The sequence below is a fragment of the Hydra viridissima genome, unplaced genomic scaffold (assembly GCF_058129835.1).
Source record: "Hydra viridissima isolate aposymbiotic clone 2 unplaced genomic scaffold, HvirCarnegie_v1 scaffold_13, whole genome shotgun sequence".
NCBI lineage: Eukaryota > Metazoa > Cnidaria > Hydrozoa > Anthoathecata > Hydridae > Hydra > Hydra viridissima.
This window is the reverse complement of record NW_028324312.1, coordinates 5,989,932-6,006,691: the sequence shown is the minus strand read 5'-3', so window position 1 is coordinate 6,006,691 and position 16,760 is coordinate 5,989,932. Positions and strand designations below refer to the sequence as shown.

Sequence of the window (16,760 nt, the reverse complement as noted above, 5' to 3'; positions counted from 1 at the left end):
TTTGGTAATGTAGAGACAGTTATCAAGAATATATCTACGTTTCATTAGATTATACAGTTTTATTGATAATAAATGTATATTAAAAGCCTTAATTAAAGTGATGATGATGATGATGATGATATGATGATGATGATGATGATGATGATGATGATGATGATCATCATCATCATCATCATCATCATCATCATCATCATCATCATCATCATCATCATCACCATCATCATACTTCGATTGCATTTAACTTTTTACATATACAGTACTGTGAATAAGTTTTAGCCCACCATAAGTTTATAATTATTTTTGATTTTATCGTAAAAATATAAAGGGCTTATGAAGTAAAAAAAAATCAGGTTTATAGACATATATTATAAACAAAAATATCTAGAAATAATTTGATAAAATATGATACAAAAAGAAAGAACAATTAATACTTCGTATGTCCGCCTTCTGTGTTTATCACAGAAGTGAATCTCCTGGGAATTGAAGACGTAAATGGATGAAGGTGTGATGTTACACCAATATGGAACTGAGATATCAGGAGTTAAAGTTTTGAACACATATTGTTCTAGATATTTTTATATAGCAAAGGTATGTTAATATTTATGGAGGGATATAGTAACCAAACACTTAAGATTGTGTATGTAATATTTAATTTCATGAAAAAATTGTGTTGTACATGTTTTTGAATTTTGTATTTTTGCGACATTACGCCTTCATCCACTTATGTCTTCAATTGATTCATATAAATTTGTAATGAAATTTTGTGGAATGTTATCCCACTCTCTTTTTAATATTCGAAAACATTCTTCGACATTTTTGGGGTTATATTCAGCCTTTTTTTTATCCAAATAATCCCAAACATGTTCAATAATGTTCAAATCTGGACTTTGAAGAGACCAGTTCATACTTTGAGAACTCCCTCCTCACACATGTCCTGTAAATATTTTTTGGCCACTCGGGAACAATGTTTGGGATCATTGTCTTGCTGTAGAATGAAATTATTACCAATTAGTCTCATTCCAGATGGTATTGCATGATGTCTTAAATTTTCTTTATACTGTTCTCTTGTCAGTTTGCCATCAATTCTGATTAAATCACCTACTCCAGATGATGAAATACAACCCCAAACCAAAACAGAACCTCCCCCATTCTTGATTGTTGGATGTAGACAACCCCACTCCATCTCCTCCCCCTCCCCCTTTCCTATTTAATTTTATTTTTTTGGTTTATTCCAATAGGATAATTTTTTTTTCCCAACCAAATATCCACAGACCCTGCAAAAAAGAATCAAATTTTTGTAATGGATTTTCATCTAAAGATAATAAAACTTTTTGGATAGTTCTTGTGAATAACCATCAAACTTTATCACTATGTGCTACGTAGTGTTTACATTCATGAAATAAATTAAGCTAATTAATCAATAATAAACTGCAATTTTTTTACATAAGGACAATTTTTATTTTACAAACGATATAAATAAAATGTTGTCAATTTAGGACAATGGTTAGATGTAAAATTTGAACAAGAAAAAAAATTGATTGCTAAGATTTTTTATAAGTAATAAAAAGTTAAAAGATTTATATAAGTAAAAGTAGGAAACTTTTAAGTTTTACCGCTCAAAAAAAAAGCAAAAAGACTTCCAAATCTGCAAACAAATCAAAGAAAAAGTTTAAGTCGATCCTCTTCAATCATAAGATAAAATTCCCCTTTCATTTTACTTCCTAATAAAATTAAGTTACCTATACACTTCTAACAGTATAAAGGCTGGTTATTAAACGTAGACGATTTTAAAAAACGCAATAAGTATTGAAAAATTGGTTGCTAAGTAAAAATTCATTTTGTAACGAAAGTTCGAAGCCATTTTAAAATTTCTAAAATTTTCATAATCTAATTGCACCTGCGCAAAGTAACCTGTCGCTTATTAACAGAGTTTGAACGACCGTGTTTTAGCTCCACAGTAATTCTAAATGAAGACTCCACGGGAAGAAACGGCAGGGTCACATTTTTTCATTTTGAGATAAATCATTATTAAATTTTTAAACCTTTATAAGTTTCGAAGTTTTAGGAAAATTTAGAAAAACTTTAAATATGCATCAAATCGTTTATTTGATTTGAAGTCAAATACAAAATATGCTATTATGGTTAGTAAAGCTAGAAAGTGTAAAAAGTCGAAACTTTCAAAATGTGACCCTGCCGTTTCTTCCCGTGGAGTCTTCAAATCGATTCAATTTAATTGGGAACGAAATAACTATTTTAGTTCCACAAAAACTCAATTCGTTATTTCATTAATCATATCTTTCATTTCTATTGCATTTAATGAAGCAAAAGCTTTTCTACAAAAGATACATATGTTGGGACGAGAATCTCTTGGGCCAGCCCCACCCCACCCCCTCCCCCTTTCCAATTTAGTCATATAGCTAGGGTTGAAAAGAGGGACCGAAAAAGGTCTTGCCCTGTTACCTTTTTTGATTTGATTTATCTAGATAATTCGGTTGCATTATATTTGGACCATTTTGTTATAAGGGTTTATGTTAGAAAGTAGTTATTAATTACGGCCTTACAGGTCTGAAAAAAGTTAAGCGTACTAATTTATAATAATTTGGTGCTTTATTGCTGTGTTATTTGCTGATGAATATCTTCAAGATGGCCATAATTTGCATAAATCCATCAAATGCTTACATTTTAAAATTAATTTAAGAAATAATTTGAACCTTATGTCTAGTTTTTAAATGTATTTATAATCTATTAAGAATAATTGGTGGTGGCCAAAGTTATTTCCAAAAACCTATGCTACTTTGGCCCAGAGTATACAATTGCAATTTTATGTATACCACTTTAAAGTTTTAGGTTTGAGTGATAATAATATATCATATAGTGGTATAAGTTTTCATTTTGACAATTTCAGATTTTAAATGCCACGCATTGATGAGCCAAAACAAAGGACCGGAAAGTGTGGCAGTTGTCATGAAGACATGCTGACAAAAGCCATGGAGATTATTTGAGAAGCATTTCAAAAAAAAAGTTTGTGTTAATTAAGGAGTTGCTTGAAGCACATTCTGCATTAAACTGAAGGGTAAACACGTCCAGAAACCTGGTCGTAAGAAAGAGGAAGGCATTGTGAAACACCTGACGGGGGGTTTCTATTCGACAGATTTTACATTTAAGTCGAAGTTTACCTTAACAAACAGGGAAGTTCAGTTACTGTTTTTAAAAAAAAGCAGGCCAGGATATAGTTGGTTTGAGAAATTTCTCCATCGCTACAAAGATCAAGTACCAATGCAAATGTATCAGAGAATTTTCAAAAAGAGAACTGATGTTTCTTAGCGATTGATTCATCAATGAAAGTTTTACTAATTTATGAGACCCTTTTAGACATGCCAGCTAAAAATATGAATTATAATGTTTCGGACGAGCCTAGCCGGAAGAAACTTATGAAATGGGGTACAAAGTGCCCAGGGAACATTATAAAAAGTAAGATGGCAGTCAGTCTGTTTGCTGGAACGGTTGCAATGAAGTTTCTACCCATTTACGTTGCATACAAGACAGACGCTACGTAACACGAGAGTGGTTTGTAAAGGGCTTTTTATAACTGCTCACACTCTGGATGATTTCCCAATGAGTGCTTTGAAGACTGGTTCTTGTTAGTAGTTCTGCCATTTTGCCGAAAAGGAACTGGTCGATCTGTACATTTAGGAAATAACCTCAGCTCCCAATTTTCTACTAACATAATTTAGGTTACCATAGAAAACGACAGTATTTTGTTGCCTTCCTTCTAATGGTGCACATCTTTGTCAGCCCCCTGATGTTTTTTTTTAAGGCCGTTAAAAGTAGTGGCGTAAAATTTTAACAAATCAAAGGAAACATTGGCAAGAGTACAAACAATTCAGAAAGATAAATTCCCAGGTCTCCTAAGACAACTTCTATTTGCAATAAATGAAAACGCAGCAGACAGCCTCCAAGTTGTAAACAACTGCCTACTTCTACCAGTGGCCGAGGATGATATCGCAAGTGCAACTGTTTCAACATCTGAAGTATGTCTTGCCCTTGATACAAACCTTGATACAAAATGACAATATAATATAGCTTTCTTAGAAATCACGAAGTTGAGAAAGCAGAAAAGAACGAAATCAAGTTATCAACGATGCATGACGATAGATAACAAGTTTTCAGTTCGAACTTTTTATTTACTGTGTAGTTTTTTTTTATTAACACCGCTGACAATGTCCTCATAACGCCCTGTAAAATTTATAAAATTATCTCTAAACAATTTAAAATGAATTAAAGAGAATTAAATAAAGAAAAGAATTAGCAAAAAAAGCCACCTGAAAAACAAACGCTATCAATTCAAAGACTATAAGAATAATTTCCAAACTAATTTTGACTAAATAGTTCATTGCACTTATGTCAAGACAACCTGATAGTAAAAAAAATCAAGCTAAAAGTTCCCCCTCTTACAACTTAAAATGATAATAAAATTTTCTATGTATTGCAGAGTAAAGCTGCTATACCCTTCTCAGTTTCACTCATACAAGAATCTTGTAAATATGAATGAATACATCACATCTCCGATAATTTCAGTAAAAAAATATGCTTTATCATTATAGAAACTCAGAGACTATTTTTTCAAACACCCAATCATCAATTACTAACTCCTAGCATAATGATTGTACTTGTCTATTACTTAATAAATAGAACAAGCGACAGCAGTCAGCAACGTTCTGATTTGATTTAATTGTCATCTTCAGCTTCAACACAGTCACGAGCAAAATGACCAGGTTGGTGACACTTGTAGCATGTGCTACCACTCTTTTTATCATTATTTTTAGCGTGACAATCACGAGCAAAATGACCTTTTTCACTGCATTTGTAACAGGTTACGTCGCGTTCACGGTTTGAAGAATTATCTTCTTTTTCAGTGCATTCCCTTGCAAAGTGCCCAGGTTTGTTACAGTGATAACACAACTGTTCATTGGTAGTGGTGGCTAAATCACTTTCAGGGCAATCTTTTTTGATGTGTCCAGCTTTACCACAGGTATAGCACATCTCCTCATCACCTTCACAATCACGTGCAAAATGACCATCTTTACCACATCGATAGCATCGTTGCTTTCCTTTACGACCACCTCGCTGAGTACAATCTCGTGAAATATGACCACTCCTCCCACAGTTATAGCATGTACGAGAGTCAAAATTTCCACTACCACCACCTGAACTAGACTTTGAGCAATCCCGAGATAAGTGGCCAACTTCACCACAACGATAGCATTCTTTGTCTGCGAAAAAGAGCATTAGACAAATGAAATTAAGTAATCAACATAAATTAAGGAAATGTTTACATTTTGAAGAATACAAGGTGTTTTGTGCCATATCATGGTGGTAATTTCAAGAAGATATTTATACTGTGAAAATTATGGAAGTTAGTGCTTTGTAAACATTTTGTTGATCATTAGGGATAAACACTTTGGGTCATCATTACAAAAAATAACAAAACAATTTATAATACACTTAGAATGAAAAATTCACACCTTATTTTTTAGACTGATAAAATAAGGTTTGTCTTGTCTTATCTGCAATTTTTCTTTTAAATAAAATTACTCTTTCTTAGATCTTTTTTATTTTGTCAAATGATCCTTGCTTTTACAAACTTTATAAAAATTTTATCATTTTTACAAACTTAATTGTAATTTAAAACTAATATTACACTGAATAATGATTGACTTCCTTACAACTAGAATATTACTTAAGTAGAAACCACATACTGTAATTCTTTTTTTAGTGTACTTCAAAGGCTTTTGCACTACATTTCATTTTAAAATAAAAGTTAGACCAGTAATTGTGACATTTTAAGAAAAGTTATGTTCAAAAATCATTTTTGGTTATTTTAGTTAAAACCCTTTTGATTGGTTGAAAAATGAGTATTCTTCTTAGAGAATTATAATCTACAATAGAAAATATCTGCATGAGAAAGTGAAACAGTGCTTTAAATAGTTAGTAGTTGCAGCAAATAAAATGTAAAAAACACTTGCCATAAGTAATTGACAAATGTAAACTTTTGTTAATTGCTATAGCTTTCAGCTAAAACTTTTGCTGAACACTCTTGAGATAAAGAGGACTTTTATGATGCTAACACTTTAAGAAATGCTAATAGGATGTAAACTAGTTTTTTTTAGGAGGAAAAAAACAATAACTTAATCATTAGGTTAGCCACAGCAAGAAGCAGCCACATCCTATAAAACTTCTAAAATTTCTAGAGTAGTTATATTAAATTCATCTTCAAAATAAGGGTGGGCATAAATCCCTTTTCTCACCAGATTTCTGAGAAGTTTCTGTACTTGAAGGTTCGGTGCAATTTCTAGCGTAGTGCCCTTCGTTTCCACATTTGTAACATGTCGACATAGTGGAGTAGACAATATCCTGTCAAATTCAGTAATTTCTCCTCGACGTCCACACGTCACCAGCTATACCTATTCACCGTGAAAGAAGGGTGCTGGAAATATGTGAAGAGCTAATCAGTCGTCAGAGTTGGCTATAATTACATAACAACTTATGTTGAGTGTAAAAAGATTTAATCAAACCTTATCAAATAATCGTAGACTATTACAGATTTAATTATTTAATAGAAAAAATTAACAAAAAATATTTTATAACTTTATCAGCTCCAAAATTCAAAACATTTCATAATTATTATCTCCAAAAAAATATCGCACTCAAAAAGAACTAGGATCATTTTTTGTTTAAATGCGCATTGGTATTAAAAAAACACTGATCACGTGTAAAATATTTGTGTGTGTTAGGCCAAGGTATCTCGCTGGCTAAACATTCAAGAAAATAAAGTTAATTAAGAGACGTTAGCACTATTTAACGAGAGCAACCCTTGGTACACGTAAAAATTGCAAAGTCATCAAGCAAACGCAAAAAATCAAATTTGTTATTAGATTGTTGAATTTCGGTTGGTTATACTCATATTTTACTTTAAGATAACATATACTTTAACATATTTCAAAAAAAAAATTCATTCAGGGCCCACTAAATAAGATAAATGATGATAGCTGAGTGAATCAATAAAATTTATCATTTTAAAATTCATGTTTTCGTTTTTTTCTGTTCCTTTTAACATGGTTATAAACCACTTAAATTTTTAAAGTAGGGTAAGGTTGCTAATATTGTACCGATGCCTATATTGTACTTTTAACATAAGTCGTTATTTTACAACCCATAAGAAATTTTTTAATTTATTTTTTATCTTTGCTGAATGAAATTAAGGAGTCAACTGTTTTTTTTTTTGTCATCCAACTGCATTAAGGCCGGAGTAAGCTTTTGTTGGTTTGTTATCGGAGATTTCTTTTTTTTAGGGATTTATGGCTAAGCGTATTTCACTAAAAAAAGTAGAAGATATGATTTGTTCAGTGTATTTATGTTAAAGCATAACTTATCTAAATTCAAAATAAATACCTAGAATTTAAAATATCTTATTTTTAGTTGTCAAATTTTTTAATTAACTGAGTGTCAGATTAGTTGCGTAAATTGTACCTCAAGGCATATCCTAAATTGCAACCATTCTGACCGCTAAAAAAACGCGTGTAAAGTTTAACAAATTCCTTTTGAGATTTCAATTAGAGAAATATCCATACTTACAATACGAACTTCATATTTACAATACGAACTTCACCACTTAAACAAAAAAAGAAAAATTTCAGTATTACTCTTGTATTGACAAGTAGTCCTTAAAAAGGTGCACTCTCTAGTTCAGTTTTACCAATATGTCAAGGCTGGTATCATGTTGACTGTGCAGGTGTTAATCAAAAACAGACACAATATATCTGAAACTTTTGCCAAAAATAAAGTTTTTATGTATTTTATTTTACAATATTTAGTGTGGTTGTTTTTAAAACAGATATAGTATATATTGTTTTACATTATTTAGTATAACTGTCTTTAATACCTTCTTCCTCTATTCTAATCTTAGCTAACCCATTGGTAAACATACAATTGAAATAAAAATTGTACCATATGTGGTGATACCTGTTTTCGGCATTTTCCAGAAGAAAAAAAAATTCAAGTTGCATAGAGTTTATTAAATAAAAAACTTCATTTCATTATATTATGGGCAGTTAGGTGTTATGTTATGTTATATCAGAATATTTCCAATTGCTGATTTTATAAAAACCATTCGTTTTAATCAGTTCTTTTAATCCCTTAAATCTAAAATAAAATATTTGCAAAGTTGTAAAGTAACTGAAATCAAGAAAGTGGTACAATATTGGATTGCAATGGTACAATTAAGGATCTAGTTTCCTTAATTGTACCCTTAGCACTATTTTTTTAGTTTGATTCTTCGAGACTTAGCGCTTTTTAAATTTTTAGTTTTTTTAATATCTTTACAACAAACAATCCCTAAATTATGAAATCCAATTGAAAATCCATGTTTCCACTCAGTAGATTACCTACATTTTTTAATTTGGTCTTAGGGGGTATAATATTGGCAACCTTACCCTAATTAGACAATATTCTAAACTGCCACAAAAAGTTTAAAATTAAAGAATTTTAGACAATTTTCTGGAGTTTTAACAAACTTATGAAACAGCATATCAAGTTTGAAAAAAACACAGCAGTAGCTATTGTTCTTTCAATTGTCAAATTTGACATAACTGTATTTAGTTTCTAGTCTTAGCTGAATGTGTCTTGAGGCCTGCGCTTGCGATGGCTTTTAACAGATTGGAACAAAAACTGCTTCTGTTCGTCGTATTTTGTTAGAACAGAGTTGAAGGTGGTAGCAAGACAATGTCTCGCTTAGCACAATCATTCAACCTTTTTAGTACCCTCACAGTTTTTTAATGTTCTGATGACTTGGGACTTCAAGCCAGTTTTCCACATTTTCCGCGAAGAACGAAGAATCTAACTGCACTAAACAAGAAACGGGAAAAAGGAATCAATGAAATAATTAAGAGCCTTAATGTATAGGTCTTGTAATATGTGAATCAGATTGATCTACAATTCAATTCTTTTTGTCCCAAAATATCCCGTAAACGTGGCAAAATGAGACGTTTAGTTTCCACAAATACAATATCGGAAAAAAGACTTCGTGGAGCCATTTCCTCCCTCAAATACTACAAATGAAAACCAATTATTTTTAGCGTCGTACTCAATATGACGGTAAATGTTGCATTACATATTAATGCAAAGAGCTATTTGTTGTGGCTTTTTGTTTTTAAAGAATGCGTTTCTCGTAACAGCTTCTTGTATTATAGGGAAGCGAAAGCATGCGATCTTTGTAATTGATTTTGTTATATATTATTTTTACTTCTTGATCAAGAGCTGTCATTTTTACTTGTACTTAACTGCTTATTGTAAAAGGTAGTTAAACAGTAAATATGGCACTATACTGTTTACATTATATTGGTTAAGTTATGGATGAGGCTGAAGATCATTGAATGGAGCATCAATTGATTATGAGCTGGTAATCCAAACTTTTACATAGATCAACGAGACAAATTAACTAAACTCAAAACAATCAACATTTTCGTGTTTAATGGGTTTGAACAGATTCTTAAAGAGGAAAGTAACAGATATTTACTAAGTAAAATGCTACTGATGAGTTTCTGTTTGCATTTTCATTTGTTCATTTCATTCCATTGAGTGAGGGCCAAAATAATATTTGGCAAAATCCGCAGCTATCATCCGTACTCTATTGCCAACCAATCCACCAGAAGCTGTTTTTCGCATTTTCGAAAGCACCATAATATGTACAATTGTAACTAAGATTTTAAAAATACTTAGTCGACCTCCAGAGAAGTAAAATTAGTTTAAACAAGTGTGTCCAGGATTTATGGTTTTCAAGATAACTTACATAGATTATGTAACACTTCAAATTTGTTTATATGGTGTAAAATATTTTTTGAAATAAATTGCGTTGATTGGAGCCTGGGAACAATATTATCCAGAAAATCGGGTCCACCTCCTCCAAATGTAATGGAATAAAAAAAAAAACTTTTTTTGTATTTTAACTAGATCAAATTTTATCGGAGAAAATTTAAATAGCAAAAATTTTCTTTTCCATAAAAAGTTACTAACATGTTCAGTTTCCAACGGCCTCCTGCTTGTGGGAGATGCCATCTTTACATGGTTATAACGTTTGAACGTTAAAAGATTTTTTCACTAAATAAGAACTTGACAGATGAGTTTTAGTCTATCCATAGAAAACTTTTCTTTAATGTCTTTTCCCTCCCTTTCTCCCACACAACACATATTTGGACCCTAATTTTACGGTAACATTATTCCCAGGCTCTGATCACTGTGAATTTTTCTAAAACATTTTTATCCAAAATCACTGATCTCAAAATATAACTGAATAGCGTATACGGGAAATTCTTTAAAGCCAGTTTTGGCCTCCCAAGATGGTGGCGGAACTAACGAATGATTATGAAAATTAAGAAACTGATGATAATCAAGTTTTATTTCTTTAGCTCAAATATTGATAAATCTATAAAAATCTAGTTTTTTTGTTTAACATAAGATTTCTTTCATAAAAATAACGGAATATTACATATTTACATAAATTTCAAATATAAATATTTTTTTATTTAACAAAACATTCTTACAATAAGTTGTTCTATATTAACTTTCTGTTTTTCGTTTTTTAGAATAAATATAATAAAATAAAAATTCTCAGCAAAACTAAGTACAAATTTAAATTTAAATTTGCTGAAATTTAGTTTGTTTAACAATAGTGAAGAAAAATTTGGTTGTGCAGGAGTCTCAAATTTCAAATAGTTAGCATTTGTTATATAATTTTTGTACCTTTTAGTTCTTAACTACCCAATGCTGTGTGCTAGAAGGTTAATAACACAACAGCATGGTAGGCAGCTGATTTTATTTTTAAGATAAAATATTTTTTAGGGATTAGTTTATCAAAATTATAAATGCTGTATGAACTATTAGCTGAGCGCTGTGACTACACACAACTCAGAGGTTCCTTCTAGAGTTATCATATATATATATATATATATATATATATATATATATATATATATATATATATATATATACATATATATATATATATATCATATAAAAATATTTTTGATTGGTTTTTGAATATAATAAGTTTTGTTAATTGTTTCCTAAACTTTTTTCCAGTTATTTTGGCATTTTGTTTTTTACCCAGGTGATAAAAACGTATTTTTGCATAGTTTTCTGAAATAAGTTTAATCAGTGCAAATAAATGGTTATAACTTATAGCTGAGTCAAACATATAAGAAGTTTGTTCATTAAATATTTTTGAGTAATCAACTGATCTCAAAACAGCACTAGAAATGGCATTTGAATTCCTATTTCATCTGGAAGGCGGCCATTTATTGAGGCAAGCAACCTTACATACATGCATCCATACATACATACATACATACATACATACATACATACATACATACATACATACATACATACATACATACATACATACATACATACATACATACATACAGATGCATAGTAAAGCTTAGAAATGCATTTAAAAATAATTTATGCATAATTGAAAAGTTTTAAATGATTGTTTAATTAAGAATTGCTCAACTTCTCACTACAATGGAGACATCAATGAAAGAGCATTATGAATATGAAAAAAGTGAATGACATTTTGTTTTCTTTTTGCCTATGTTTCTTAAATGTATTGCATTATATAATATTAATTTTAGTTTTTTTTAACTTATTTGTTTTAATGACTTTTGAGGGATTATTTGTGTGTTAAGTTCACTAGAAAGATCAACCCAGGACTTATCCAATGCAGTTTTGCAATTAAACAACCACCATGATCTATCTTCCTTAACAAATCATATACCAAAATTGACAAAAACTCTTCTAATTCAAATCAATATTCAGATTTATTAAATGATTCTGTTGAATGTGAATGCATGTGAATTCAACATAACTCAAACTATCTAAGAAGTGTCAGTTTTTCTGGCAAGCAAAGTAATGCTTACTCTGACAAACTAGCAAAATCCAAAATTTGTCAACACCTTGTTGATGGTGTTATTGATAAGTATTTATAGCATTTAAATTTCTTTATTAAACAAAAGAAAGCAATATTTAATATAACTCCTTTGTATTTTTAGCTTATGGCTGTCAGATACTGGAAGTGTTATCAAAGTATGTGTAAATAGCAATCAAAATAGAATTAAGCATTTAAAGATGTTATAAGAATGTACATATTGTATTTCTGTCTTTTTTGATTATTTAATATATCATATTTTTCGAAAGTGTATAGAAAATATTTTCTATTATCATTTCAGATGGTCTATGGAATCGATGGAACATAGCAATTTCGACCTAAAATTCAAGCATAATGCATTATCTTTACTTGACATTCTGCCGCCATCTTTAAGCTATTAGCCAACATTCTTGGTACGAGTATGTAAGATATATCTGCCACTACCATTGCACTAACGTTGGCAAATTGATTAACGTATATATCGAAACCAATTAACGTTATTATTTGAAGGAAACAAAATGGTGACCAAAATAATACAAAGTAGAATAGTATTTGAAACAATTTGCTCTTAGGAATCCAATGCAATGTTTTTGAAGTAAGAAGTTCTTTTTTATTAGAATAATTTCGAAAAGCTTGGATTACATAAAAAAATGGGACAATGAAACCAAAAATTAAACCCCATAAATAAATTTTAACGAATTTATCTCGGTTCTTCCAATCCACACCGCAAAAAGTACCTTTGCCGTATTCGATATAAAATCCGAAACCAAAAAGAGGTAATACTGCCCACATAAAACTAGCTGCCCAACACGGCACAATGCGTACCATGGATGAAAAATAAGATGGCGTTGTGTCTTCTTCGTAAACTAATAGATCAACAAAATGGTAAAATACCAAAAAAAACACAAATATCGCTGTAAACCCTTCTATTTGACAAACTAACGGATATTTATGTAGCCTCGTGATTGTATTTATGAATACAAAAGTCGTGGTGAATATTGTTTGTCCATAGAAACTGTAAAGTAAGCAGCGCACGGTTTTTCTTTGATGCAAATGAAGCACTGTTTGTTTATGAGAGTAATTTTCCAAGGCGTTAAAAAGCCTATAAATTTCTTTGATTGAACCTAATAAAATCGTACCAAAAAATAAAGTCAAGATGTTCATTTTTGATGATAACGTTTTTTCACAAACGTTGTCGATTGAATAAATCTTTTTAAAACAAATCGTGTTATGTAACTGCTTATCGAAATATAGTTGCCAACAATTGCATTTAAATCGCCTTTAATTACATTCACTGAATGTTAATTTTACTATAATTGTTTGCGTACTCAGGAAAGTTTTTTTTTTATCCTAATTCTTACGTAACTAAAATTTTAATGTAAAAAGTTGTATTATTTAAATAAAATCTAAAACTTCAAACAAATGGAACATTTCATCTTAGGCTAAAACTCGTTGAATTAGGTAATCGAGTCGAAGATTTCGTGAAAATTAGGTAATAGAGATTAAAATTTCGTGAAAATTAAGATACTGTGAAAATATCTTCATGATTAGAAAAATAAGTTGTAAAAGAAAATCACTAATTTTTAATTTTAACGCTTGATTTTTAAACTACGACATAATTTTTTTAATTTAGCAAGTTCCTTAAATGCGCTTATTACTACACAACAAGCAATAACGGTTATTATACAACGTCAGCCCCTGAGTAAGTATTTACAAAAATTTACATTGAATCATGGACATAAAAGAGATGGACGTGCAACTCATTGTTTTACATCAAAGAGCCCGCAGAAATCAGCGAGCCATGCAAATTTTCGACAAACTCTAGATTTTCACCCTTTAACAAAAAAAATCTATCAAAATGGCTGGCCACAGCTTTAAAACAGAAGCTCTGATCACGTGGTATTAGTTTAAACTTTTATAGCATTTGTTTGATAAGGCTGTTCAAGATAAATTAACCACTTCACGCGTTGACAAATTACTAAACAAATTACACCAAGGTGAAGGAAGTTAGTTGTCGGCACGAACAGATTTCCATCATTTTTCCAAGATAAACATTTGTAAATTTGGGAACTTTTTTCGTGTAAACTAAGTCTTTCAATGATAAAATAGACCTGTAAGAATAATTTTAAAATGACCAAAAAAAGTATAGCAAAATATAAAAAAACCTTAAATAAAATTTTTTGTCAAGATCTGGTTTCATTCAACTCCTTGGTTCTTCATTCACCAGCCTTAATTTTGTGTATTTTTTCCGACATGTCGCTATTTTTTTCCTCGACTACTTTATAACCTCCATAATATATATTCCTTTATGCATTGCTTTTTTAGTAAGTGTATTTCGTTATAGGCTTTTTATAATTCATTTGATAAAGCAAAACCTTTTAAAAAGTTCTTCAAATTTATAATTATCATGCAAAATACTGCCAGATATTTCATGTTTTCGCTCTTCATATTTCATATATTATTTCAATTGTCATAAAAAGCACATACTACTGTGATCAAAAAGTAAGGTGAATTTTTTTATAAAATGAAAAATCTTTATTTATTCTTCCAAATCTGTATCGTGCCCCTCAAAATAATCCCCCCCGGCCCCAATGCACTTTTGCCAACGTTTTTTCCAGTCTTCGAAGCATGCCGAAAAGTCCTCGGTAGGGATAGCCTTCAATGCGCGTGCCAATTCACGTTGGATCTCTTCAATGGACTCAAAACGATTTCCCCGGAGTGGTCTCTTGAGCTTTGGGAACAGCCAGAAGTCACACGGTGCTAAGTCGGGCGAATACGGTGGTTGTGGAGCAACATGGGTAGAGTTTTTGGCGAAAAACTCACGAAGAACCAGTGCTGTGTGCGAAAGCGCATTATCGTGGTGCAAAATCCAAGATTTATTGGCCCATAATTCCGGTCTCTTTTTGCGAATAGCTTCACGCAAACGTCGCATAACGCTTAAATAATATTCCTTGTTGACAGTTTGGCCAGTTGGAAGGAATTCGTAGTGCACGACACCACAATAATCAAAGAAAACAGTCAACATGACCTTGATTTTTGAGCGACTTTGACGTGGTTGCTTCGGTCTCGGCTCGCCTTTTTCACGGTATTCACTCGATTGGTCGGTTGTTTCAGGGTCGCATGCGTAGACCCAAGTCTCATCGCCTGTAATAATTTGTTTGTAGACGTCTTGATAGTCAGAAAGCATTGCTTCACACGTTTTAACGCGACGCTCTTTTTCAAAGAAATTGAGAAATATCGGCACCAAACGTGATTTGAGTCTTCTGAGGCCCAAATGATCCTTCAAAATCGCTTGCACCGACCCAAATGATATTCCAACCATGTCAACAAGGTCTCGAATGGTTAACCGACGATTTGCAAGCACCAATTCTTTGATTTTGTTGATGTGGCGATCATCAATCGAAGTCGATGGTCGTCCGGAGCGTTCCAAGTCATCAACACGTTCTCAGCCTTCTTTGAAGTCTTTGTACCACTTGTAAACATTTTTTTGAGACATAGTCTCTTCACCGAACGCCTTTTGCAACATTCGATACGTTTCAGCAGCAGAAATATCATTCCGCAAACAAAATTTAATAGCATTTCTTTGCTCAACAAAATTAGACATCGTGAAAATCGCCGAATGCACTTTTGGTACTTCAGAAACAAGCGCAAACAAAAAAAAATAATTATGAGTTTGACATGTAATTTGGCGCAAATGTTAATGACATTCCTACCAACTTAAAAATAAAAAAGATTGGACGATTCGAATAAGGCGGGAAGTTTAAATTAAAAATTCACCTTACTTTTTGATCACAGTAGTAATAACCCATTTGTTTTTGTTTTTTTTTTCAAATAAAAATTAGTCTATGTATAGCTGGTAAATCATATTATGTTAATATTAAATACTTAGTTATTCTTGCGGTTTGCCATAAATTGGCTTTGCTAAATTCTTTAAAACTATGAAAAATTATTTTTTTCTTTATTGTATTTATAATCATTTTAAGTATAAGTTATTTATCCTTAACTGTATATATTTCTGTTGTTAAACATAAAAATAGAAAATTCAATAATATTCATAAACTGGATGTCTACAGCAATATAATAGAATGAGTAGTTCCCTGGACATGAAACCATTGTGCTGTAGGTAGCTACAAAACTAGTTCATATTTGTACTATTTATTATATCTCAAGTTATACATGGTACTAAAGTAGACAAGCAAATGATCTCATTTTCTTTTCATCGTCCGCGTTATTTCTTAAGATATTGAGAATGTCTATCTATATAAAATTAAGCTTAAAACTTGGTTTTATTGCTGTTATAAATAAAAGTTGAAATGACTGGTTAGACGAGTCCATAAATTTTCGATGAATGCGACAGACTTTAATATAATTTAATTTCTATTGTTTAAAACGAAAGATTTGTAACAATGCGCAACGAGCACTGTTCGAAAAAAAAAAAAAAAAACAATATCTTTGCACATCGATCTCTTACATGTCCGTGGGATAACGTGTTCAAAAGGGACTCCGCACCAGCCCGTAAACCAAAATCAACTCATGCTTGACTTAAAAGGATATGCTTTTCAATTGGTCACCTCACTTGTGACCTCCTAGACTTAAATCCTCTCAACTACTACGTGTGGAGCGTAGTTGAGGTAGAGGTCAACAAAGTCTCCCAATATACCATAAATGCTAAGGTAGCTGAGGATGGTGATATTGAGTAACGGTAAACTAAATGCAGTATCTTTGTTTTACATGCTGGAATTTACAAATAAATTATTTGTTTGATAAAATGTTA

The 16,760-nt window shown here is 31.2% G+C and overlaps 1 protein-coding gene and 1 long non-coding RNA gene across 7 annotated transcripts; one reads left to right on the top strand and one right to left on the bottom strand.

Annotated features, from left to right (window-relative positions):
- Window positions 1-4,163: 4,163 nt before the first annotated feature.
- Window positions 4,164-6,532, bottom strand: LOC145194648 (uncharacterized). Its single transcript, XM_080072320.2, has 2 exons — window positions 6,309-6,532; window positions 4,164-5,273 (listed from the first exon to the last, which is right to left on the bottom strand). Exons 1-2 carry the CDS (start codon window positions 6,394-6,396, stop codon window positions 4,729-4,731), a joined length of 633 nt encoding a protein of 210 aa, XP_079928446.2. The 5' UTR covers window positions 6,397-6,532; the 3' UTR covers window positions 4,164-4,728.
- Window positions 6,533-10,348: 3,816 nt separating this feature from the next.
- LOC149880180 (uncharacterized) lies at window positions 10,349-14,162 on the top strand. 6 transcript variants are annotated; one of them, XR_016446403.1, is made up of 4 exons: window positions 10,349-10,855; window positions 11,562-11,623; window positions 12,111-12,144; window positions 12,288-12,983. It is a non-coding gene; the product is annotated as an uncharacterized LOC149880180 (long non-coding RNA). The 6 variants fall into 6 exon arrangements; XR_016446402.1 differs by lacking the exon at window positions 10,349-10,855 and adding an exon at window positions 11,027-11,360; XR_016446404.1 differs by lacking the exon at window positions 11,562-11,623.
- The last annotated feature ends 2,598 nt before the right edge of the window (window positions 14,163-16,760 follow it).

What these genes read in the sequence shown, in the direction of transcription:
- LOC145194648 (XM_080072320.2), bottom strand. Translation starts at nt 6,396, where the DNA reads ATGTCGACATGTTACAAATGTGGAAACGAAGGGCACTACGCTAGAAAT. An exon ending in AGAAACTTCTCAGAAATCTG is followed by an intron (nt 5,274 to 6,308) that starts GTGAGAAAAGGG and finishes TCTTTTTCGCAG; the next exon opens with ACAAAGAATGCTATCGTTGT.